General features: G+C 37.1%; 2 protein-coding genes across 3 annotated transcripts in view; one reads left to right on the forward strand and one right to left on the reverse strand.

Moving 5' to 3' along the window:
* The window catches only part of RPF1 (ribosome production factor 1 homolog), a 1,036,037-nt gene that overhangs the window by 76,355 nt on the left and 934,021 nt on the right, over positions 1–25,661 (forward strand). The window lies entirely within an intron of this gene.
* CTBS (chitobiase) lies at positions 7,869–25,207 on the reverse strand. Its single transcript, XM_049771256.1, has 7 exons — positions 24,939–25,207; positions 20,021–20,159; positions 18,822–19,030; positions 14,273–14,444; positions 12,280–12,377; positions 9,571–9,732; positions 7,869–8,154 (listed from the first exon to the last, which is right to left on the reverse strand). The coding sequence occupies exons 1-7, from the start codon at positions 25,125–25,127 to the stop codon at positions 7,963–7,965; spliced, it is 1,161 nt and encodes a 386-aa protein (XP_049627213.1). The 5' UTR covers positions 25,128–25,207; the 3' UTR covers positions 7,869–7,962.

A 25,661-nucleotide genomic window follows, 5' to 3' on the forward strand; every position in this document is an offset into this window, starting at 1 on the left:
ACAATACCCCTACAGACTCATGCTATGCGGCCCTACTCCTCACCTCTCCCTAACGTGGACTGTTGTTTGATACCGGACTCAGCCCCAAAAGGATCCCCAGCACAAGAACTCTACCTAAGACCTCTCTGCCTCAATTTTTTTCTCAATCTCAAGAAGACCAGTGTGTGATGAAAATGTGCCCTGGATCCCACACCCCACAAGAAAATCTCAAAAGACAATAGGGAAGCCTATATTTCCTTCATAAGTTTAAGACCTATAGAACACTACCTCTTAACTTGTTTTTTTTTTTTTTACCAAATGTAAGGTAGTCTCCTGCATCACTTTGTTCCCTTAATTACGTTTTTTAACTCATTTAAAATTTTTTTCTTTATATATATGTGAGTACACATATATTTATTTTTGTCTTCTTTCTGTTTTCTTCTCTTCCCACCCCCAAGTGCACCAGCAATATAATGTAGCACCATTCCTTCCTGCAAAAGCATACTAAAAAAAGGGGAAATTTTACATATAGAAACAAGCTCTTATCTACTAGGAATAAGAACTCATACTTTTCTACAATACAGGGGCACCTCCCACCTTGAACATATGTCATGTGGACCCAAATTAGACTTCAGGTGATTATACAGCGACCGTCCAACCTTGAACCCTAGATCTCAGACATAGAACCTACACAGTTCTCCACAACAGCTCTAGGAACCAAACTCCCTCTGGGACATTTTTAATACTGCTCTGGCACCAACATGTGCCAGGTTTGATATGATATCCTGACTATGAAGAAATGGTAACAACTTGTTCTAAGAGCAGATTGTCTTACCTCACTATCTAATGATAAGATAAAATCAGAGGACTTGTCATCTTTTGATCTGTCAAAAGCTAAGATCACTATCTACAGAAGACTGACTATGACAACTGTGACTGGGCAGAATGTATCCGAGGACCATAAAAAAGCCCTAGTCTAGGTTTTGGTATATGATCTGTACAGCAACCAAGATCTCTAATTCCAGGGGTCTGACTGAGACAACTGCAACTAAACGAGTCTTCTGTAAACATAATGAAAGACTCTGTCCCAGACTTCATCCTAGGATCAGCGCAATAACCAAGACCACCAACTACAGAAGACTGATTAAAACGACAGTGAAGGAACAGAACTTCTAGAACTGTAAAGAAAAACTTCATCATAGGTTCCATTCCTTGACGTGCAGATTCCAAGATCTCTAGATACAGAGGTCAGATTTTATCACCCAGGATGGAGCAGAAGTCTTCCATATATCACAAAAGGACTATGGGAGAGTAAATGAACATGCAAGGAGTCTGTAGTTATTCTTATGACAGTATATTTCTAGATTAGTCAACATTTTTTGGGGGGGCACACCTGGCGGTGCTCAGGGGTTGCTCCTGGCTATCTGCTCAGAAATAGCTCCTGGCAGGCACAGGGGACCATATGGGACACTGGGATTTGAACCAACCATCTTAGGTCATGGATAAGCTGCCTGCAAGGCAAACACTGCTGTGCTATCTTTCCAGCCCCAGTGTGACAGTATATTTCAAGGGTGGAAAAACCCTGTATCTCTTAGGCTAAGGGATTTCCTTTTCTAGTTTCCCCAATATTTACTGTGCCTATGCAGAAAAAAAGAAGCAGCAGCACAAAATTATTTTTTTGGCTTTGTTATTATTGTTTTTATTTTTTTTGCACTGTTTTTTATTAATTTCAGGACTGTGGTTATTATGTGGTGCTTGTCTTTTTTGCTGTAGTACTCGCTGGATACTTTGATTGATTTTTCTGTTTGTATTGTTGTGGTGTTTCTTTTCTTTTTCCCTTTCTTCTCTCAAACCTCTAAGGACTCTGCCCATTTTCTTGTCTTGTTTGATTTTTACCCCATTTTATTTCTTTTCTTTTCTTCAAACAGAACCATCTTGTTCCGCCTCTCAAATTGAGGGTGAAATAATGGAGGGTTCCAAGACCAAACAGTTGTATGATCACTAAGTAGTAATAAAAATGATCGGACTTAAATACCAAATCCAAAGCCAATGACAAAAGAATTGATACCCAATCTACAACAAGTTAGACACAGAGGGGACCACTTATATATAGAAGCCCAGGGGGTAAGGGTTAAGGGAGGAGGATATAGGATGCAAGCTAGGAACGGGGATGGAGGGAGGACAACTTTAGTGATGGTAATTCCCCTGACTCAATGTAAAATATTACTGTGAAAGATATGTAATCCACTTTGGTCAAAATAAAAATTATTACTAAAAAAAAACCCAAAAAAAAAAAAACACTTTGTGACCAGAGATACAAGTTTTAGGCACATACCTTGCAAATGGACAGTCCAGGTCCAATAACTGGCACCCTATTTTTCCAAGAATTGCTGGGTGTATCCCTGGAGGACCCCATGCACCAGTGGGGTGGGTGATTCAGCATCTCAAGTCAGTCCTGTGCATCACTATATCTTGGGATCCATGCATTTAATTGCCTGTCTAGTTGATTGAGAATTGCCAGGAAGGGCTCTGAGGTCCCTAGCATTGCTTGAGAACCCCATCCTCCTAAAATAGCCTTTTGGTTATTTCTAAAGATTTCAAATATGATATAGTAATTTTATTTCTGTATTTTATAATTTTCATTCATAAGTATTTAGAATAATTATTAATATGACTAAATTCTCTGAGCTACAATATTTTTTTTTGGGGTCACACCCGGCAGTGCTCAGGGGTTACTCCTGGCTCTCAGCTCAGAAATTGCTCCTGGCAGGTTTGGAGGACCATATGGGAATGCCGGGATTCGAACCACCATTCTTCTGCATGCAAGGCAAATGTATTACCTCCATGCTATCTCTCTGGCCCCAGAGGTACAATATATTTTAATAAATATGACTATATTTACATGTTAATAGAGAAATTAAATCTGTTATTGAATTTAATCAAAGTAATCTGGATATATAAAAGAATAGGAGTACACTATGAGTATTAGTGTCTAATAATTAAATTTTAAATGTATTTATAAATGCAAATATATTAGTAATTCAGAAAATTATATGGAAAATGATTGTCACTCTGTCACTAATAATTACATAAGTAGGAAATAAGTTATGCACTTAATATACCGTATTTACCAGCATATACGACGACTGGTCGTGTAAGATAACCCCCTAATTTTACAGTTAACACATAGGTTTAGGCCTATATTAGCTGTATCAGACAGAACGTTCCTGTGCTGCAACTGTATCTTCCACAGTGAGCCAATCACAACAAGCAAAGGTTCAATGGGTATACTGTAATACTCTTCCTCTCTGACTCTGGCCCATTTGAGCAGGCTTTTGACAGTGTAGATTCGGGTACAGAACATTGTCTAATTTGCATGCATAAAAAGCCTGCTTGGATTGGTTGAGTTAATGAGGCGGTTGGAGCAGCCTGGCAGTGATTGGTGCAGGATCGAGTTGGAAAATTCATTTTGTGGCAATATCCAGATGATTTTCGTTTAGCACATATCGAGACATTTTTCGGGATATATTCGGTGTATAAGACGACTCCCAGGCGCGGAGAGATAGCACAGCGGCGTTTGCCTTGCAAGCAGCCGATCCAGGACCAAAGGTGGTTGGTTCGAATCCCGGTGTCCCATATGGTCCCCCGTGCCTGCCAGGAGCTATTTCTGAGCAGAAAGCCAGGAGTAATCCCTGAGCACCGCCGGGTGTGGCCCAAAAACAAAAACAAAACAAAAAAGACAACTCCCGATTTTCGGTTGACTTTTTTTTGTTTCAAAAGTCGTCTTGTAGCTGGCAAATACGGTACTGAAACTATCCCAGTTTGAAGTCAGAAAACATACATGGAAGAACTTTGTGTAAATCCAAAATTCAAAGACATAATATCTTAATCCAAGTACTTTGGAACTAAAATGAGTGCGATAGGGGCCGGAGCAATAGCACCATGGTAGATTGTTTGCCTTGCAAGTGGCTGACCCAGGATGGACCTGGGTTCAATCCCTTGAATTCCATATAGTCCCCAAGTCAGATGATATTTCTGAGTACAGAGCCAGGAATAACTCCTGAGTGCTATTGAGTGTGGCCCCAAAACCAAAATAAATAAATAAATAAATATATAAAATGAGTGCAACATAATACTAACTCTCTCTCTCTCTCTCTCTCTCTCTCTCTCTCTCTCTCTCTCTCTCTCTCTCTCTCTCTCTCTCTTTGGTTTTTGGGTCACATGGGTCACACCCAGCAGTGCTCAGGGGTTATTGCTCCTGGCAGGCTCAGGGGACCATATGGGATGCTGGGATTTGAATTACCGACCTTCTGCATGAAAGGCAAACGCCTTTACTTTCATGCTATCTCTCCAGCCCCATCCTAATTCTCTTAAAAAGAGAACAAGACCACTATATAGTTAGAAAAGTTCTTTGTACAAAGTTTTTCTCTTCGAAATAGTAATGACTTTAAAAACCAGTGTTCTGTTCAGTCTTCTGTAAGAAGTGCCCCCTGTTTTTGCTCAGTCCCTAAGCCAAAGCCTAGGATATTATGGTTCCAAAGGTTCTGCTCAGTCTCTGTTGTCAAAGTTAGGCCTCTGTAATAAGAAATCTTGATTTTTGTAAGAGTCTTGGGCTACAGCCTAGGGTAGGGTTTTTCTTATTGGTCCCAAGGTAAGTTCTGCCCAATCACGGTTGTCAAAGTCAGTTTTCTGTAGTTAGTGCTCTTATTTTTCACCATTCAATGGATGATACATCTTCTGATTTCCACTTACTGTTAGGTGATGTGATAGGACAACCTGGTCTTAGATCAAGTTGTCATTTCCTCCTTGTCCTCATTGTCATATCAAAACTGGCACAAGTTGGTGCCAGAGCGATGTTATACATCTCCCAACGGAGCTTAGTTCCTGGTGTTGTTGCAGGGAGCTGTATCAGTTCTATGTCTGGGATTGAACACAACAATCATGATGGAACAGAACCTCTAGAAGTGTAAAGACTCTATCCTAGACCTTGTCCTATGACCTGTGCAAATACCAAGATCGCTAGCTACAGTGGCGTGATTTTCTCATCCACAACTGAGAGGAAAGTTTTCTGGCACCATAAAAAAGCCCTTGGGATGTGTAATGAGTATGTATGGAGCCAGTGGTTGTTCTCATGACGGTATGCTTCAAGGGTGGAGAAACCCTGAATCTCTAAGGCCACTGGAATTCTCTTTCTTCCCCAATACTACTGTGCCTATGCAAAAATAAATAAATAAATAAATAAAGTGGGGGGGGGGACACCAAACCCTGCCACTCCAGCACTCCTTCTTTTTCTTGTTTTGCTTTGTATGTTTTTGATATTATTTTCCTTCTCTTTTTTTCTTTCACTTTTTTCTTTCTTTTTCACTCTTGTGGTTATTATTTGGTGATTTTTTTTTTGGTCTGGGTGCATTATTTTTTCTTTTTCTGGTAGTTGTTACCAATTTTCTTCTTTTTTCTTATCCTTTTTCATCACCAACAGAATCACATAACTTGAATCATTCAGCCCATAAATTGGGGGGGGGGGGAAGGATGAGACCAGGATCAGTCATATGAACATGTAGTGGAAATAAAAAATGATCAGACTTGAACACCAAACCCAAAGTCAATGACAAGACTAGATACCCAATCTACAACAAGCTGTAAAGTGAAGACCAGTTACATTAGTATTCTGGGGAGTAAAGGAAGGAGTTATGGGATTCATGCTGGGAACAGGGGTGGAGGGGGGACAACACTGGTGGTGGGAATGCCCCTCATTCACTGTCACTATGTACCGTAAATAATTCTGTGAAAGATTTGTAATGCACTTTGGTCACAATAAAGTTTTATAAAAAAAAATAAATAAAAAATTGGGGGCCGGGAAGGTGGCGCTAGAGGTAAGGTGTCTGCCTTGCAAGTGCTAGCGTAGGACAGATCGCAGTTCGATCCCCTGGCGTCCCATATGGTCCCCCCAAGCCAGGGGCGATTTCTGAGCGCATAGCCAGGAGTAACCCCTGACCGTCAAATGGGCGTGGCCCAAAAAACAAAAAACAACGACAACAACAACAAAAATCTGATTGAAATGTAAAAAACAAAAATAAACAAAAAAACCCCAGTGTTTTGAGGCTAAACAGTGGATAGGATACTTGCCTTGCCCACAGTCAACATGGGTTCAATCCCTGACACCACATTAATTTGAGTACCACATAACTCTGAAACTAGCCAGGAGTTACTCCTGACTGCACAACCAGGGGTAAGCTCTGAGTACTGTCAAGTGTTGCTCCAAAGAAACAAATAGATAAACACACACACACACACACACACACACACACACACACACTCTCTCTCTCTCTCTCTCTCTCTCTGTCTCTCTCTGTCTCTGTCTCTCTGTCTCTCTCTGTCTCTCTCCCTGTCTCTGTCTCTCTCCCTGTCTCTCTCCCTGTCTCTCTCTCTCTCTCTCTCTCTCTCTCTCTCTCTCTCTCTCTCTCTCTTTTTGTCTCTCTCTCAATAAGGGCTGGAGAGACAGTATAACAGTAAGGTGTTTGCCTTGTACCTAGCTGACTCTTGTTAGGTCCCCAGTATCTTTTATGATCCCTTGAGCCCAGCAGGAATGATCCTGAGTACAGCTGGGTATGGCTCAAAACAAAAAAACAAAAAAACAAAACAAACAAAAAAAAACCCACCAAAAACCAAAAACCAAAAACCAAAAAAAAAAAAAAAAAACCAAAAATAAAACCAAAGTCTTTAGGTAATTCAAAATAAAATGCAGCTATGGACAAAGGAAAATGACTGACAAAAACTAGTGAAGAAATAAAAGGAGCTATTCATAAAAAGTACATTTTTATAAATATTTAGTAAAATATGATAGTGAATAGAATCAAGTTTTTTTGGGCAAAATTTCAGCTATAACATCATAAAAACCATTTAATTTGGTGTTGAATTTGATTTTATTTGATAGCTATACCCTACTTAATTTAAATATTACTATAATCATATTTTATTTCGTTTATTTTAATAAATACAAATTTCCCTCTACAGACTTACATAAATTTAATTTAAGAGCACAAAATCTGAGAACACAATTACTATATGAAGCAGAAAAATTATTTGCATGGATTTGATTAACCTAAAGAGAACAGACTAAATTACAGGCTTGACTTTAGAGTTAATGAGTAGAAAAATAGTACAGGGGTACATGCTTCTGACACTATTGGGTGAATACCACCAGGTTCTGCTTTTAAGCACTACCCATACTCTGGAGCAGTGCTTAATCACCACTATGAAATAAATAAATATTAAATAAATAAATAAATTTTAGAGTTATTTTTTAAACCGAAGCACAATTATTAAGATTTATTTTTTAGGGACCAGAGTGATAGTAGAGGGGGTAGGGTGTTTGCCTTGCATGTGGATGACCCGGGTTCCATCTCCAGCATCCATATGCTCCCTAAAGCCTGCCAGGAATGATTCCTGAGATCAGAGCCATGATTAACCCTTAAGCACCACAATATGTTGTACAAATCACACAGGTCACACATACACATATAAAAAGATTTATTTTTTAAAAAACTCATTATTAAGCAATTTCTGCTTCAAATTATATGTACATATTTTTAAATAGCATTAACTTTAAGCATATATCTTAATACCATGGGGTAAATTTTTATACAGATATTCTGAAAACAATTTATCCTAACTATATTAATACTCATAATTATGCATACATTAATATATGTTATTAATATATTATCATAATTATATAATAATGCAACTAATTAATATAAAAGTACAACTGGTTTTATGATTAATTATAATCAAAAATTAGAATATTTAATATATCAACATTTCTAAATTAACTGTATAATTAATATAAAATTTATTTTCAAATTAAAAGTATTCTTTATTTGCTTTTGAGTATACTAATATTAATATATAGCAATAAGGAACTATACTTGTAAATGTAAATTTTTAAAATTTTAATAGTTTGACAAAAGATAATCATTTCTGTCACAGTTTTGGTTTTAAGACTTCCCACATTTCCTCAGTTTGCTGTTTGGCTGTAGCATCTCCAGAGTAATCAAGACTGTTTGCATTCCACATGCCAATGCCTCGTAAGCCATGGTTCTTTATGTACGCCGCCTTTAAAGAAATACTTTGAGGATCATCATACCATACTTGATGAAACTGACCAAGCTGATCCTATATAAATAAAGATAGAAATTTAAAATATCCACAATAAGAGAAAAAGACTTCTAAAAATCTAATGACTAAAAAATTATTCAATGATATAAAATTTTTAGGGCAAGAGACATGATTCGATGATTCAGTATGTGAAATGTTCTAGATGCTGTGGCACTTTTACAACAGCAGAAACAATGTAGAGACTATTCTATTTAAGGTTCTCTGATCCTGAGTCTTCCCTTGTACTGATTATTACCTAAAATGTATGTCACTTGGGGGGTTTTCAAAAATAAATTCCTGACACTCGTACCATATGTAACCTACTAAATCAGAATCTTTTCAGGCTATTTATTTGTTCTTGGCTTAGTGTTTCATAGGTAATTTTGAAATGCATCGAGGGTAATGAAGGATTGCTTTTCTAGTTATTCTAAAACCAGTTAATATATTTTCTTTGTATTCCTTTCAACATCTAGAAATGTGCCTTATTGTAAGTATAGCATATGGGGCCGGAGAGATAGCACAGCAGCGTTTGCCTTGCAAGCAGGTATTACTCTTGGCTATACACTCAGAAATCGCTCCTGGCTTGGGGGGACCATATGGGACGCGGGAGGATTGAACTGTGGTCCATCCTAGGCTAGCGTGGGCAAGGCAGATGCCTTATCGCTTGTGCCACCACTCTGGCCCCTTTTGAAATGTTTTTATTGATTTGTTTTTTGTGAACACTCAGCATGTTCAGGGCTTATTCCTGGCTCTGTACTCAGGAACCAGTCTTGGTGGTACCTGGTGGGGAATTATGTGCTGTAGGGGATCAAACCTAGGTGGTTGCATAGAAGGCAAGTATTCTAATTAAATATTATATGCTCTCTTGCCCTTTTTATTTTTTAGCATTGATTATAATTTGTCTAATATCACATATGTTTCCTGAGTTGTAAATTTGAAATGATATGTATTTATATTTTAACATACATAATGGCACATCTGTTCTAGTTTTCATTGTTTCTTAAGAATGAACTTTACTAGAATCTTTAGGCTATTTTGAGATGGAGGCTTTTAAAACTAGTAATCTATTTGGCCCAAAGCTTTTTCAAAAGCCACAGTCACAGCCACAATTATTGTACATAATAGTAAGCTAGTAAGGAAATCCTGTGTACAATTAGCTTGTTTTTATAACCACCTGAAATGACAAGTAGTCTGTACAAAGCAGTTCCACTATTAGCATTACTTGAATAGCTCATCATTTAAGTAAAGCTCCTGGTGACTCATATTTGAAGGCAAACTAGAACATCTAAAAGAAAAGTCTATGTTATACTTTTTTCTATCTATGTTATATTTAAAAGAAAACAGATACAAATTATTCACAGCAAGTATGTAATTGTAAATAAATATTTATAATTTGTTAAAGAATAAACGTTTATAAATGTTTAAAATTCTTACTTTATAATTATAGTAAGGAGCCTGCTGTTCTATATTCCACTGGCTTCCAGAAACAGAACTATTTACTTGCTTCATAATCATTTTATAAGGTACCTGACGTCCAGCAGCATCACTGCAAGGTGCCCCTCGGAAAGGGACTTTTGCAATGGTACAAATGTGATCCTAGAGATGAGAAAACAATGTTCATGTTATGATTAATTAGCTAAATGTTAATAATTTAATCAGAAGCATTTCAATGTGGGTGCCATCTTGACCCACCACCACTGCAGCAGGGAACGACCCAGCTCAGAAGAGTTCATGAAGGCTCATCAACAGCAATAAGACAAGAAAAGAATATCAAGGGCATCCAGATAGGAAAGAAAGAAGTCAAGCTCTCATTGTTTGCAGATGACATGACACTATATTTAGAAAACCCTAAAGACTCTATCAAAAAACTTCTAGAAACAATAGATTCATATAGCAAAGTGGCAGGTTACAAAATTAACATGCAAAAATTAATGGCCTTATACACAAGTAATGACAGAGAAGAAATGGGCATTAAAAAGCAATCCCATTCACAATAGTGCCACAGAAACGCAAATATTTTGGAGTCAACTTAAAGAGATGAAGGACCTATACAGAGAAAATTAGAAAACACTGCTTCAAGAAATAAAGGTGGACACAAGGAAATGGAGACACATACCTATTCATGGATTGGGGGGTGGATTAACATTAAAATGGCAATGCTTCCCAAAGCATTGTAAACATTTAATGCAATCCCCTTAAGGATACCAAGGACATTCTGAAAGAAGTGAATCAAACTCTCCTGAAATTCATTAGGAGCAATAAATGCCCACTAATAGCTAAAGCAACCCTTTAAAAAAGAAGACGGGAAGCATCACTTTCTCCAATTTTAAATTGTATTACAAAGCAATAGTCATCAAAAAACGGTATGGTATTGGAATAACGATAGAGCCTCAAATCAATGGAATAAACAAATATTCAGAGAATCTTCCCCAGACATACAATCAATTAATCTTTGATAATGGGGCAAGAAATGCAAAATAGAGTAAGGAAAGCCTCATCAACAAGTGTTGTTGGAACAACTGGTCAGCCATATGCAAAAATGTGAACTCGGACCTCCATTTAACACCATGCATAAAGGTCAAATCAAAATGGATTAAAGACTTTGATATCAGACCCAGGACTATACAGCATATAGAAGAAAACATAGGTAAAAAACACCAGGACTTTGAGACTAAAGGCATATTCAAGGAGGAAACACTACTATCCATACAAGTGGAAGCAGAGATAAACAAATAGGACTACACTAAACTGAAAAGCTTCTGAACCTTAAAGGAAATAGTGACTAAAATACAAAGGACACCCACAGATTGGGAGACACTATTCACCCAATCAATACCCAGATAAGGAGCTAATATCTAAGATATTCAAGGTACTGATAGAACTTAACAATAAAAAATAATCTAACCCAATTAAAAAATAGGGAGAAGAAATAAACAGACACTTATTCAAAGAAGAAATACAGATGGACAAAGGGCATATTAAAAAATAGTTCCACATCATTGATCATCAGGGAGATGCAAATCAAAACAACAATGAGGTACCATCTCATGCCACAGAGACTGTTACACATAAAGAACAAGAAAAAATCAGTGCTGGCAGGGATATGGAAAGAAAAGAACTCTTATTCACTGCTAGTGGGAATGTTGTCTAGTCCAGCCTTTATGGAAAACCATATGGGGAGTCCCAAAAAACTGTAAATTGAGCCCTCATACAATCCAGCAATACCACTCCTAAGGAACACAGAGACACAATACAAAAATGCCCTCTGCATTCCTATGTTCATTGCAGCTCTATTTACAATAGCCTGAATCTGGAAACAACCCAGATGCCCAACAATAGATGAGTGGCTAAAGTAATTGTGGTACATATATGCAATGGAAAAGTATACAGCTGTCAGGATATATGAAGTCATGAAATTTTCCTATACATGAATGGACATGAAAACTATTATGCTAAGTCACATGAGTCAGAGGGAGAGAGAGATATACATAATAGTCTCATCTGTGGGATTTAAGAAAACTAAAAGACAGTATGGTAATAATACCCAAAGACAATAGAGATGAAGTTTGGTTGGACCAGCCCATGATATGAAGCTTACCACAAAGAGTGGTGAGTGCAGTTAGAGAAATAATTATACCAACAACTATCATGACAATGGTAGTGAGTGAGAAAAATAGAATGCCTGAATTGAAGGCAGGCAGGGGATGAGGGAGGAGGGAAATAGGGGCATTGTTGGCAGGAAGGTTGCACTGGGGAAGGGTGATGTGCTTTTTATGACTGAAACTCAACTACAAACATATAACCACGTAGGGTAAATAAAGATATAAAAAAAGAAATATATCAGAAAAGTAATGAACTATTAGCAGTAAAATTTGTTTTTTAATCATAATTAATCTAACTGCAAAATAAAATTTAAGTTTCATTATAAAGTGAGAGATGCTCAACATTTAAATACATTCATGGTTTTTAATAATTAAAAATAAAATAACTTTTCTATTTCAAACTATATTTCAGAAACTTTAGTTCTTGTATAGATTATATAGATATGTTATATAATATATTATATAAATTTATATAAATTAAATTAACAGGTTATCAAACTACAAAGAAATTATATAAATTTCATAAATTATCTGTTCTTACTTTTGATAGATTCAGGCAGGTATAATCATAACCATACCATGGGACACCCATAACAAGTTTCTTAGGGTTAATGCCCATCTTGATGTAGTCATCATATCCTAATCAAATAGGAAGATAAAAATGTTTATTTTTCTTTTTTATATGTCAATAACATGTTCAGGCTATTTATGCAGTCACTTAAAATTTAAGTTAATAAAATTGGGCATATTTATACAATATTAACATAGCTTGTCTCTATTGTGGTAAAATTTCTAAGAACTATAAATTCTTTGTCTCTTTCTAAACCATTTCTTTTTGAATAATGAAATATTCAAAAATAATCATTGTACTAAAGCCAAAACTTCACATTTTAATTCAAGGAATAATATTCAAGGACACATATCAGAAAGGTATGCAGCTGTGTCTATGAGCATTTAAGATACAATATACTTCATAATATAGATTCTTAAGTTTCAAAAACATTCTGTAAGTCTTAAACTTTCTTGCAGAGATAGTTTCTGAATTTCTTATAGAAAGCAGAAGTGTTCCATATTTTATATCCCTTAAATGAGAATTACACTGAGGATAAGAAATGTCCCTTATTCAGTAGAAAACATTCCTATAACAAAAAGAAAAAGAGACAAATTCCTAGTACTAAAGATCTTTATCTTGCATAATGATGCAAAATATTTTTTGGGGGGTGTAGGGTGGGGTTGGGCCACAACTGGCAGTGCTCCTGGCTCAGAAATCGCTCCTGGCAGGCTCAGGGGATGCCAGAGATCAAACCCAAGCCTGCCAAGAGCAATTTCTGAGCATAGAGTCAGGAGTAGTAGCCCCTGAGCGCTGCCAGGTGTAACCAAAAACCAAAAACTAAAAATAAAATTTTCTTTTATAAAAAATTTTTGTATATATTAATCAAACAGGCATATTAGTTGCAATTACCCCAGAATAGAATTTTAGAATGCTAATTTTCAATCCATGATGTGTACTAATATAAATACCATAGAAGAGGGGCTGGAGTGATAGCACAGGAGTAGGGCATTAGTCTTGCAGGCTGCTGACCCGGACAAACCTGAGTTCAATCTCCTGCACCCCATGTGGTTCCCTGAGCTTGCCCATAGCAATTTCTGAGTGCAGAGCTAGGAGTAACCTCTGAGTGCTGCCTGGTGTGGCCCAAAAACGAACTAACTAAATATTTAAAAAAAAAATGGGGCTGGAGAGGTGGCGCTAGAGGTAAGGTGTCTGCCTTGCAAGCGCTAGCCAAGGAAGGACCATGGTTCGATTCTCTGGCATCCTATATGGTCCCCCCAAGCCAGAGGCAATTTCTGAGCGCTTAGCCAGGAGGAACCTCTGAGTGCTGCCTGGTGTGGCCCCAAAAACTAAATAAATAAATATTTAAAAACATAAAAAATACCTTAGAACATCAATTCTATCAATTATATTATTTTGTACTCACATAATCTTTGCTATTATTTTAAATTGATTATTTTTAAAAAGCCTTAAACTTCTACCTAATTAAATAATTCCTTTGTGTAATTTTGCTTGAGTGTTCCAATTGTAAAATCAGGAGCATCTCATCTTTAGTAGAAGGTTAATAGTAATATAACTATCTACAAGATTTTAGAAGAATTAAATGTAAATGTCTTCGCATTCTATAAATTTTAACTCTCTTCAAGTTGGGACTGGAGTGGTGGTGCAAGCGGTAAGGAATCTGCATTGCCCGTGCTAGCCTAGGACAGACCTCAGTTCAATTCCCTGGCATCCCATATGGTCCCCTAAGCCAGAAGCAATTTCTGGAGCTATTTATGAGCAGACAGCCAGGAGTAACCCCTGAGCATCACTGGGTGTGGCCCCCAAAGCCAAAACAAACAAACTCTTCAATTTAATTTTTATGTTTCAATGAATCATTTCAAACGTAATGATTATACAGTGTTTAATAAGAAATGTTTAATTGTAGTTTAATTTTTAAAAGGCTTTAGAGTTAATGAATAAAAGGTCATATGTGAATTCTTACCACTTAATGTCTTATTATAAGGAGCATTGGCAGCTGCAATACATTCTGACCATATTTGACTTTGTTCATCATAAGACATCACAAAGAGAAAGTCACAAGAATCTGCAATTCCAGTATAATTATAACACCTTGTGTCAATGCACTTTGGAGACCACGCTACATCAAAGGTCACCTATGAAAAACAAGTATCATTTTATGTAAAATAAAAAAGTATTCATATTATGCCAGATATTTTATTAATTACATATTCTCTTCTTTCATACTATCCAAGAAAAAAAGAACTACTTGTATGTATGAACGTACGCCTCTATGACTGAATTCTAGAACAGTCCTCAGAAATATATATTGTACCTTCATGAACTAACCTTGTGCATATTTGGAAAATATTTTGGATGTATATTTAGATAATGAGCGTATATTTTCACCCATACATATCTGGATATATATAGTAACCAGGAACAGAGCACTATATAAAGAGGTTACAAACTCAAATGTCTCCAAGAGACTGGACTGTTAACTTAAATGACTGATACAGATTTAATGACAGGATTGGCTTGTCCCCTAAGTACCTGAACAGTAAAATTACAATGATAGAATCCAAATGCAAAAGTTTAAAAATTACTGTTTAGGCTAAATAGGTCATCTGTTAACTGTCTTGTGTTGGTCACTTGAGGACCTGATTTATAATTGTCACATAATAAGTTTAATTAAACATTATAGTTAAACAGTAGCAGTATTTTATGCTATTGGCTTTAGAAATTGGTTAATTCACAATATTGAACAAATAACTTAAATAGCTTTACTTTATTAAAATTTAAATATAACTAGAAATACTATATTCTATGATAATGATTAATGCTAAGCAGTCTTCAACAAGGATGATTTTTTAAAAAAAGTTATTGTGTTAGGCAAATAACTAACTTTATCTGATATGTGTAGAAATGTTCTAAAATTTCCATAAGACTATTTTAACTAGGTATTTAGTAAACACACTTGATTACTTATAAGAAAAATTGATACATTGAAATTTCAAAAATTTCAAGAAATTGAAATATTCTTACTCTGATTAATGTGTTCTAACTATAATATGTTTAGAACTTTCTCAAAGTTCTCTCAAAAATTCTCTGTACTGGAACCAGGTTGATATAGTACAGCAAAAATGGTGCTTGCCTTGCACTCAGCTGACCTAGGTTTGATCCCCAGGATCCTATATGGTCCCCCAAGCCTGCCAAGAGTAATTCTTGAGTTCAGAGCTGGAACCCTGAGCATAGTCAGCTGTGGCCCACAAAAGCAATTTTAAAAATTCTCTGTATTTTGCACTATATGTAACTATAAGCACAAGCTTCCTTCAATAGTTTTCTAGAAAAATAATTAAAAAGGGAAGTTTGAACATGTTGGTTACTGTTATTCATTCTTACTATTACAAAATGGAGTTCTATTATTGCAATAAACTATTAGTTCTACATAGTTAAGTTTCAAATGTTTTTTTTATAAATCCTTATCTCCTCTAGACACAAATATTTCTTTCATTTTAATCTCATATTTCTGAGAAGTAATTATTAGGGTTTTTTGTTTTGTTTTGTTTTGTTTTTGGCACTCAGAGGTTACTGCTGGCTTTGTGCTCAGAAATTGCTCCCAGCAGGCACAGTGGACCATATGAGATGCCAGGATTCAAACCACTGTCTGTCCTGGATTGGCTGCATGCAAGGCAAAAATGCCCTACTGCTGTGCTATCTCTCCAGCCCCAATTATTAGTTTCTTAGGTAAGAAAAAAAAAACTTTGGTTATAATCTTGGCTTTGTTATAACACTTATTGTATCAGTTAATATATCTAAATCTATTTTCTTATCACTAAACATGAAAGCATAGAAAAATCTCCACTGATATTTTTTTCAAAGCTTTTTGAGGAGGGGGACTGGAAGCACACCCAGTCATGCTCAGAGGTTATGCCTGACTCTGTGCTCAGGGGTCACTGCTGGGATCAATGGAACTCAGTGGGGTGCCAGGGATGGAACTCGAGTAGGCCATGTGCAAGGCAAGGGCCTTACACAATGTACTGTCTCTCCAACACCTGTTTATTCATTTTTATATCCTAAAAGTTTACTAAGTTTAACAGTTTTTTGGGTTTTTTTTTCCTGAAACCCAAAAGGATTTTTCTATATATATCATATAGAAAAATGAATAGAGATCATTTCCATGTCTTTTATTAAATGTTCCTACTTAGCCACTCTGGATAGACTAGCAGTATTATGTCATATGTGGTGAGAGTGGGCATCTTCATCTTTTTGCCAGTCAGAAAAGAATAGCTTTTGCTCTCTTATTATTGAGTGTGTTAGCCAAGGTTTTTCATATATCCCCTTTATGTTGAAGAGCATTCCCTCTTTACCTCTGTGTTGAGAGTTTTTTGTCATAAGTGAATGTTGAATTTTTTCCAAATATTTGTCCTCCAATTAGGACTATAATTACATTGATTTTTTTTTTCATATGTTGAGCCACCCTTTTTTCCCTGGAATGAATTCCGCCTGATAATAGTATACGATCCATTAAATGTAATGTTTAATTCATTTTGCTAATATTTTCTTGAGAATCCTTTGCCTCTACATTCATCAAGGACATTGGCCTCTAATTTCTATAATAACAACTAATATTTTTTTCTTTAATTGTTTTATAGTGTTCACCAGTAAAGCAGTCTAGTTTTGGATTTTTCTGATTAACGTTTCATTCTCCATGATATTCTGTCTTTTCAAGTTTTCCGTTTATTCACGAATATAGTTTCTAAACTGACACAGAAGCCCTCCAAGGCTATGTATATTTGGCTTCTTGCAAAGGAAACAAGCAAATACAGCTCTCTAAATGCAAACCAAAATAGTTGGGATGGGACCAGAGCGTTGTGGGCGCCCCCAGCGTCCCATATGGTTCCCAACCCAGGAGCGATTTCTGAGTGCATAACCAGGAAAAACCCCTGAGCATCACCGGGTGTGGCCCAAAAAGCCAAAAAGCCAAAAAAAAAAAAAAAAAAGTTGGGATGTTAGAGTGTGAACAGGCTCCTCCCAGAAAATTACAGGCAGCTGGGCCTTATTGTTAGAGGGTATCTGGAGAGATTGAGTAGGGGAAGGATCTACTGGCTTTTGGTTTTGAGGTTATTGCAGCAGGTGTGCTCATTAGCAGCCAGACCCAGAGGCAGCAGCAAATATGAGGTGTAGATTGAGTATCCTCCAGGAAAAAACTGAGAGACAGCTGTTAGAGAAATAACTACACTGATAGCTATCATGACAATGGTACTAAGTGAGAGAAATAGAATGCTTGTCTCGAATACAGATGAGGGAAGGGAGGAGGGAAATGAGGGGCATTGGTGGTGGGAGTATTTCACTGGTGAAGGGGGTATCCTTTTTTATAACTGAAGCCCAACTACAAACATGTTTGTAATCATGGTGCTTAAAAAGATATTAATTAAAAATAATAATTATGTCTTACTCTATCCTACTCATTTTTGCTGTTGCTTTCCTAAGATCCTTGACTGTAAATCTCATGCAGTTTCATGATTTACTCAGGAATAAATTTCTCTAAGTGTAACTATGTTCTTTGCATCCAAGAGCAGAGGGAATTCAGGAGTCCCTATGTCATATGGTCCAGAATCTCTTAGATCAGCAGTTCTTTTATTTATTTGTTTGTTTAGCATTTGTTCAGGGGTTACTCCTGGCTTTGTACTCAGGAATTACAACTGGCAATGCTCAGGGATCATACGGGATGCCAGGAATCGCACCCAGGTTGGCTGCAGACAAGGCAATCACTTTACTTACTGTACTGTCTCTCTCTGTGTACTAGTCTGGCAGTTCATAACCATAGACAGCTATGACACATTTTTTTAAATATGGACTATAATTTTATCCAAATCCTTCTAAATAAGAATCTGGGATTATGTGTGTATGTATACTTTTTCTTTTATCTTGCTAAGAGACTAAGTTTAGGATAAATTATTCATTTTAAGCTACATTACTCTTTGTAACTCACATATCCTGATAACATTTTCTGCTGTAATCATTCTCATTGTAGTAGTAGGGAAGCATACTGCCTTTTTCATAGCTCTGACTAGTTTTATGCACTTGGGCCTTTGAGCCATATTGGGCTTCAGATAATTTGCAAATAACTCAGAACCTACAGAGCAAATTAAAGGTTCCCTAGAACTCAAAACTCAATCTACTGTTAGGCAAGAGTGTTTCATCCTCTAAAAAGTAATAGGTGAGCAATAAATAAGCCATTCCTTAGTCTAGCTGATTCTTGTTTTTATCTAATATTTTTAACACTTCTAAAAGGCAAACAGTTGGAGGTCTCCCAGTATTGTAGTTTTATCGACTAGAAAATAGATTTAGCACAATAATTTCCTTTAAACTTGTTATAAGAACCTCAAAAATTCCAATAAAATCTATAAAAAATTTTAAGGTTTGTGTGCAAAAATTGTTCTTATTACTTTACTGAGATTCAATTAGTTATACCTTCAGAAATATATTATGATAAGGAAAATAAGAGGTTTCAAAAAATCTATTTTTACCTGTGATCCTTGAATTTCCTGGTGGAAAGCATCTGTAGTTTCTTTAACTAAAGCAGTTAATGCATAATACTCAGGTGATGAATAATTAACTTCTTGCTCTATATCTATATTAATTCCATCCATATATTGGGCTTTGGCCAACTCAAGTTTTTGAGCTATCCAAGATGCTCTAAAAGTAGGATCAATTATATCCTTTAAGGATACATCTCCTATAGAATAAATATAGATTATTTTTGGTGAATATATGCAATTTACAGTTTTATGACATTGTTTCACAAACCCAGCCCAAAGAAATAAAAATGTCTTGGGGACAGAGCCATGGCACAGTGGTAAGGCATTTGCCTTGCATGTGTCTGACCTAGGACGGACCTCAGTTCTATCCCCAGTGTCCCATATAATCCCCAAGCCAGGAGCGATTTCTGAGCACATAGCCAGGAGTAGCCCCTGAGTCTCACAGGGTATGGCCCAAAACCAAACCAAACCAAAACGAATGAAATAAAAATGTCTTTGTAATATCTGATTTAAGCTGGAAAGATATAACAGCAGATATGATGCTTGTCTTACACACAGCCAACTTGGGTTTGATCTCTAGCACCTTATAAGGGCCCTCAAAGTGTGATTATTAAGCATGAGCCAGGAGTGAGCCCTGAGCACTGCTGGGTGTGGCCAAAAAACAAAACAAAAAAGTATGTCACATTATATTCAATATTAAATCACTAATTTACTTTTCCTAAATGAAGTAACATGAAAATAAAAAGTCTTTGCTTATTTACCCCCCAAATAATTCTTGATTTAGACAGTAGAAATTATAGAATAGAGCTATCTAAAAATCATCATGCTAATTAGGAGGCACATTTGCTCAAAACCATATTGTGAAGTATTTAACTCTAAAAGTATTCCTAGGGTGGAGTGTAAGGCACTTGCCTTACAAACAGCCTCTCTGGTTCAATAACTGTTATCACATAGAGAGGCAGCAATAAACTTTGAGCACTACCAGGTGTGGCCCAAAAAAAACCCCAAAATTAAAAACCCTACTGCCATGAAACTAACATACCCACATAAAAAAGTATAATTAATTGTATAATGATAAAAAAATCACTAGTTAAATATGAAAAGGGAACTTTTTAGAAAGTTAGAAGTATAAATGATGTAGAATTTACCAACTGGTTAAATATATATGGCAAAAAATGCTAACTTACCTTTTAGCACGACTCTTGCTCCTTTTAAATGAGCATAGCACATAAGTTCTGGGTCATATTTTCCAAAAGTTGCCAAAGTTGTAATTTGTGACCAGTCATAAGATTTCCAAGCTTTATTTCCAACATCAAACACAAATACCTGCCAGAAAAAAAGGGTTTAAGCACCATCACTTAAACTAAAGGAAGGTAAACTGACCACTCAGAATTACATTAACTAAATAACCATAGGCCCAATACTGGTAGGCTTTGAGACTACAACCGCGAATAGAGGTATCAGTAATAGATACAGAGAAAATTAGCCAGACCTACAAAATAAGAGAAAGAAATAATGTCAGTAAAGGCAGTGTCATCAAGGAAGAAATAATGTCAGTAAAGCCAACGCTTATAGGCAGAGAGAATTAGTGGTTGTGTAAGTAAATAGTGAATATGGCCAACACCTAGAATTTGAGGGGGAGTTGTCTATGAACAGTTAAAAAGTGGCAGGCAGTTAATTCATAAAAGGCCTTATTTATCCTGATGAAAAACGTTTTAAGAGAATATATATATCTTAGACTTTCTGATGAAGTGAAAATTTGATTAAGAGAGTCTAATAGGGGGAAAATAAGGAACGTGTTGGAAGAATCCAGTAAAGAGATGAAAGTGACCTAAAGTTGTAGAGAAGCAGTAATAGATGAATGTGCAAGGTTAAAAGGGAGGAGAAGTTTCTAACCACTCAAATGGAATCATTAAATTATATGAATGGATTTGGTGAAACTGACTTACAATATGACTCAGTAAAATTCTAAGTTTTTTCTAGTATATTTCCCATAGATAATTCTAGAAGCAAAGAAGATTCAATAATTCAAATAAGATATCAATTTATTGATTTGGCAAAAACTATTGAATTCCAATAAGGTATGGAGTTTGTATATCATTAAGCATCAGAATCTAGAGATTAAAACAGACCAGGCAGTTACTAAATTACAGCATTTAAAATCTGCATGGAATCATAACTCCTCAAATAGAGAGTAATTGATTTTTCTGTTTTTGTACTTTTGGCCATACCCAACATTTAAGTGTTACTCTGGCTCTGCACTGGCTCCTGCATGCTACACTTTGCTCCTCCCTCACTGGCTCGAGGAAGCCATATGGAATGCCAGGGATTGAACCAAAGTCAGCTGCGTGCAAGGCAAGCGCCCTCCCGAACCATTGTGCTATCGCTCCAGCCCCAGTCATTCTGATATTTTTTTTAAGTTAGGAGTTATAATATTTCCTGACTTTATGCTACCAAGTTATTTCAATCAAAATAACATTTTACTGGAAGAAGGATAGACTCTCAGACCAGTGGTTAGAATTGAGAACCCCAAAATAAACCCTCAGATCTATGAACAGTTAATCTATGACAAAGGAGTTGCATGCAGGAAATCGAGCAAGGAAAGCCTCTTAAAATGAATTATGCAGAGAAAAAGAATAATCACACACCAAAGAAATCATTGGATTTGTATATCAACCATCCACAAAAATTCAATCAAAGTGGATCATAAACCTTAAGTTTAGACTAAAATTCAGAGACTACATTGAGAAAAATATAGGCTCTACTCTCCAGGATCTGGAGCTCAATGGTTTAAAAATGATCAGAGTACATTGACAAAGATAGTGAAAATATAAATAAGAGTGCATTAAATTTAAAAGTTTTGCATGACAAAGGAAACTCAAGGTAAAATACAGATACCCTATTGAATAGTAGCAGATATTTTGTACACAATACAGCAGAGAAAGGACTAGTATCCAAAAAAATAATGCATTTACAAGGCTCAATATGAAAAACCAATAGGCCCATCAAAAATGGGATAAATAAATGAACAAAATGCCCATGCACATATACTGATGGCCAATATTCATGAATATATATATCCATCACTTATCAGGAAAATGCAAATTAGAATGTCAAAGAGGTATTATCTGACACTAGTGAGAATGGTATATATCAGAAATACTGCAAACACTAGTGTTGGTGGGAATGTTGTTAAAAAGGAAATTCTCATTTCTGGGAATTCCTCAGTTCTGGGAATGTTTTCTGATTCAGCCTCTATTAGAAAATAGTATGGAAATATCTCAAAAAAGCACTCTCATTCCAAAAGTGAAATCATCAGAGATTCCATTTTTGGAATCTCTACCCCAAATATAAAATCATTAATTTGAAAAGGTATTTATGCACTTATGTTCATTACACTGCTTGTTTCAATCACCAGAATATGGAAATAACCCCAAATGTTCAACAACAAATGAATGGATAAAGACATTGTGGTGTATAAACAAAATTAAATACTAGGCAGCCACAAGAGAAAAATGAAATCATGCATTTTACTACAGAAGGATGGAAGTTAAAGGTATCATGCTAAGCAAAATATGACAGAGAGAGGGCAAAAACTGGATGGCCTCACTTATTGTAGTATACAGAGAAACAAAATAAGGGTATGAATAATATCAGTTAATAGTAAACTGGGGACTGAATTGCAGAACTAAGAATACCAGCTGTACGGTGTTTGCCTTGCAAGCAGCCGATCCAGGACCAAAGGTGATTGGTTCGAATCCCGGTGTCCCATATGGTCCCCCGTGCCTGCCAGGAGCTATTTCTGAGCAGACAGCCAGAAGTAACCCCTGAGCACCGCTGGGTGTGGCCCAAAACCCAAAAAAAAGAATACCAGCTGTAGGGTTAGAGGGACCGGAAGGCATGATGACATAGAATGGAAATAACGTTGGGTATTGGCAATGGGTCTTGGGTATTTTGGTGGTGATGAGGTGTGGTAATTGAGTACAATACAATGTCAACACTATTGTAAATACACAACCTAAACTACAATTAATATTGAAGAGAGTGGAATAGACACATGGTTATTTTGGTAGTGATGTAATAAACTTTGTAAAACTAAAATATTAATGCTGTTGTAATTACCTAAGCCAGCTTGCTTCCATTTACACCTGCAGACCAAAAAAAATAGGCAAAATATTTTGAGAATCAGCTGATGACTAAGAAACAAAAATCAATGTAGTTAGTATTTTATTGAGTAAATTTAATGTTATAAACTCAAATCTTACATGCTACTTAAAGGTCAGAAATTTTTGGCAGACTTCCAGGAAATTGCTGGGGCTCACTGGTTCACAGACCACAGGTTGAAGAACAAATATCTAAGGTATAATTTAAAAGATAACATTGATATGAAGATATGGGAATATTATGAGCATGACAGGCTGGCTATAAAGGGGGCTCCTACTCTAGTAGGGAAATTCCTGAGGACTAGAAACTCAAAGGGAGGTTTGATATCTATGGAAATATCTGGACGTGATGGAGAAGGGGATATACATTTGCCAAAATATATTTGTTCTTCTAAAGAGTGAACAAAAAATGAGAGAAAACTCTCAATACCTCAAAGAATTGTGGTCATTGTGGTGGGAATATTGACTGGTGAAGGGGGTATTCTGTTTATGACTGAAACCCAACTACAATCATGTTTGTAATTATGGTGCTTAAAATAAAGATATTCTTAAAAAAACTTTAAAAAGAATTGTGAATTTATGGCGCCCACCAAAATGTGTATGGCCAGAACAGCAAGATCAAATAACGCATTGTACATCCCTGAAGATCTTATATTTTATCTTAAGATTCTGAAAAGCCAATTGTATGTTTTAATCAGTAGGGAAACCGACAGCTTAAAAATGAAAGGAAGCTTTCAATTTAAAGCAAACATTCTTAATTTTCTCCGTCTCTTTAATTTTCAGAATTAAATATTAATAGTTCATTTTCCTCATAAGCAATTACCCAGTGAACTAGAAATGACAACGTGAAATAGAGAGGGCCATGGTTTTACACATATTTCTGTCACAAACTTTATATTTCCTGGTGGAACTGATAGCTACAATCAAATTTATTACGAAAAATACTGAACTTGCCATGTAATAGGTTTTTGTTTGTTTGTTTTTTAAGAATAAAATCTGGGTGAACCAATCGAAAGTATAGGGGAAAAAAGCAATGTGGAATGTGGTCTAGGTTTTGTGTTGGGAAGTAGAGAAAAGAACAGTAGAGAAAAGGGACATTAACCACAAACAGGGAACAAACTGCTTCCTTGCAATATTGACTTTGAAACTGCCATGGAGAATGCTTAAGTGACCAAGAAGTGGGAGATACAATATCAAATCTTTCAAATATTAGGCGAGTTCTCAACAAAAATTTGGGACTTGTATTATCTCTCCCACTCAATGTACGTTTAACTTACGTTAAACTTATTTTAAGTTACGTTAAAGTTAAAGTAAGTTGAGAGAATTAGGAATTTACCCCTATTTTCATTTAAACAAACTGCTCTTTGGATTAAGCCTGCACCACTTCCTGACAGCATCCAATCGCTGCCAGACTCTAGACAATAAAGGTAGTTTTTCTTATGGTCTCTTAAGGCGTGTCTCATCAAAGTTGTAAAAGTCTTACAAAGTGCTAAGCAGGTCGAAGAACATTTGTGGAAAGAGATTTTTGCCATCCTCCATGGGTGAATTTTTGAGATGAAAAAAGACAAAAGCTAGGGCTGGCAGGTGTGAAAAAAGTGTCTTCCAAAGCACTGCTGGAGTGCTTGCTGGATTTCAGACTAAACCACTTTCTCAAACCAATGGGTCTTTTTCTATATTCGTCCTTCTTGCTTTTACAACTCCCAATACCTCCACCACCACCACCCCAACCCCAGCCCTGCGGGTCACAGAAGGACCTTGCTTTGGGGAGGCGCTGGCGAGATCTGACTGCTTAGAGTTAGCCTGATCACTAACCCCCAGGAGAACCGAACTGGCTGCGCCTCGAAACTTAAAGCTCATTACAGCACCCACACCACCTCTTTGAACAGAATTCTTCTCCTCGGGCCAAGAGAAGCAGACCCGGAGGGGAAGAAGCGGCGCTGACCTCGTAGTCGGGATGGTGGCTGATCGGGAGGCACAGCTTGGGCTCCTGGCACGGGCAGTTGGCCCCGATCACGGCCCGCAGCGCCAGCAGCAGCAGCACCAGCAGCACCAGCAGCTGCCCGGTCAGCCCTGATGCGCCCAGCGGCCAGTGCGCAGGGTGCAGCCTGGGTCCAGGAGGCGGCCGAGACATCGCAGCAGGTTGGGGCAGCGGTCTGCGAGCACCAACCTTCGTTTGATTGAATGGACGGCAGAGCTTTGCTCCTCCTGCAGGGATAGGGTCAGGGGAGGCCTCTGGGCGGGGACCAGCTAGCTGCTGAGCGCAGCAGCACCTCGCGGGGCGGGACCTGACACTGACTTGACACTGACACTGAAACTGACATGGAGAGGCGCTGGGGCGGGGCTGGGGGCGGGCCTGGGCGGGCCTGCTGAGGTTCTAGATGGGGCGGGGCGGTCTCAGAGGCAGACAGAGCGGGGTGGGCGGGGCCTGCCGTGGGGCTTAAAGGGGAGGAGCTCGGGGCCAGGCCTAGTTCGGGGAAATGAGTCTCATCTAGTGGCGACTTTAGGAGCTCGGGTGGATCGCAGGCGATTGAAAGATCACTGTGGAAGTGTACCCCCAAAGAAACGAGAGTCTCTGGCTCAAAGCAAACTACTTGACTTGATCCCAAAGACTTCACCTGTACCCCCAGTACTTGGCACCTTTGAGTCTTTAGCTCTTTGTCCTGGT

This window comes from Suncus etruscus, chromosome 4 (genome assembly GCF_024139225.1).
Source record: "Suncus etruscus isolate mSunEtr1 chromosome 4, mSunEtr1.pri.cur, whole genome shotgun sequence".
Taxonomy (NCBI): domain Eukaryota; kingdom Metazoa; phylum Chordata; class Mammalia; order Eulipotyphla; family Soricidae; genus Suncus; species Suncus etruscus.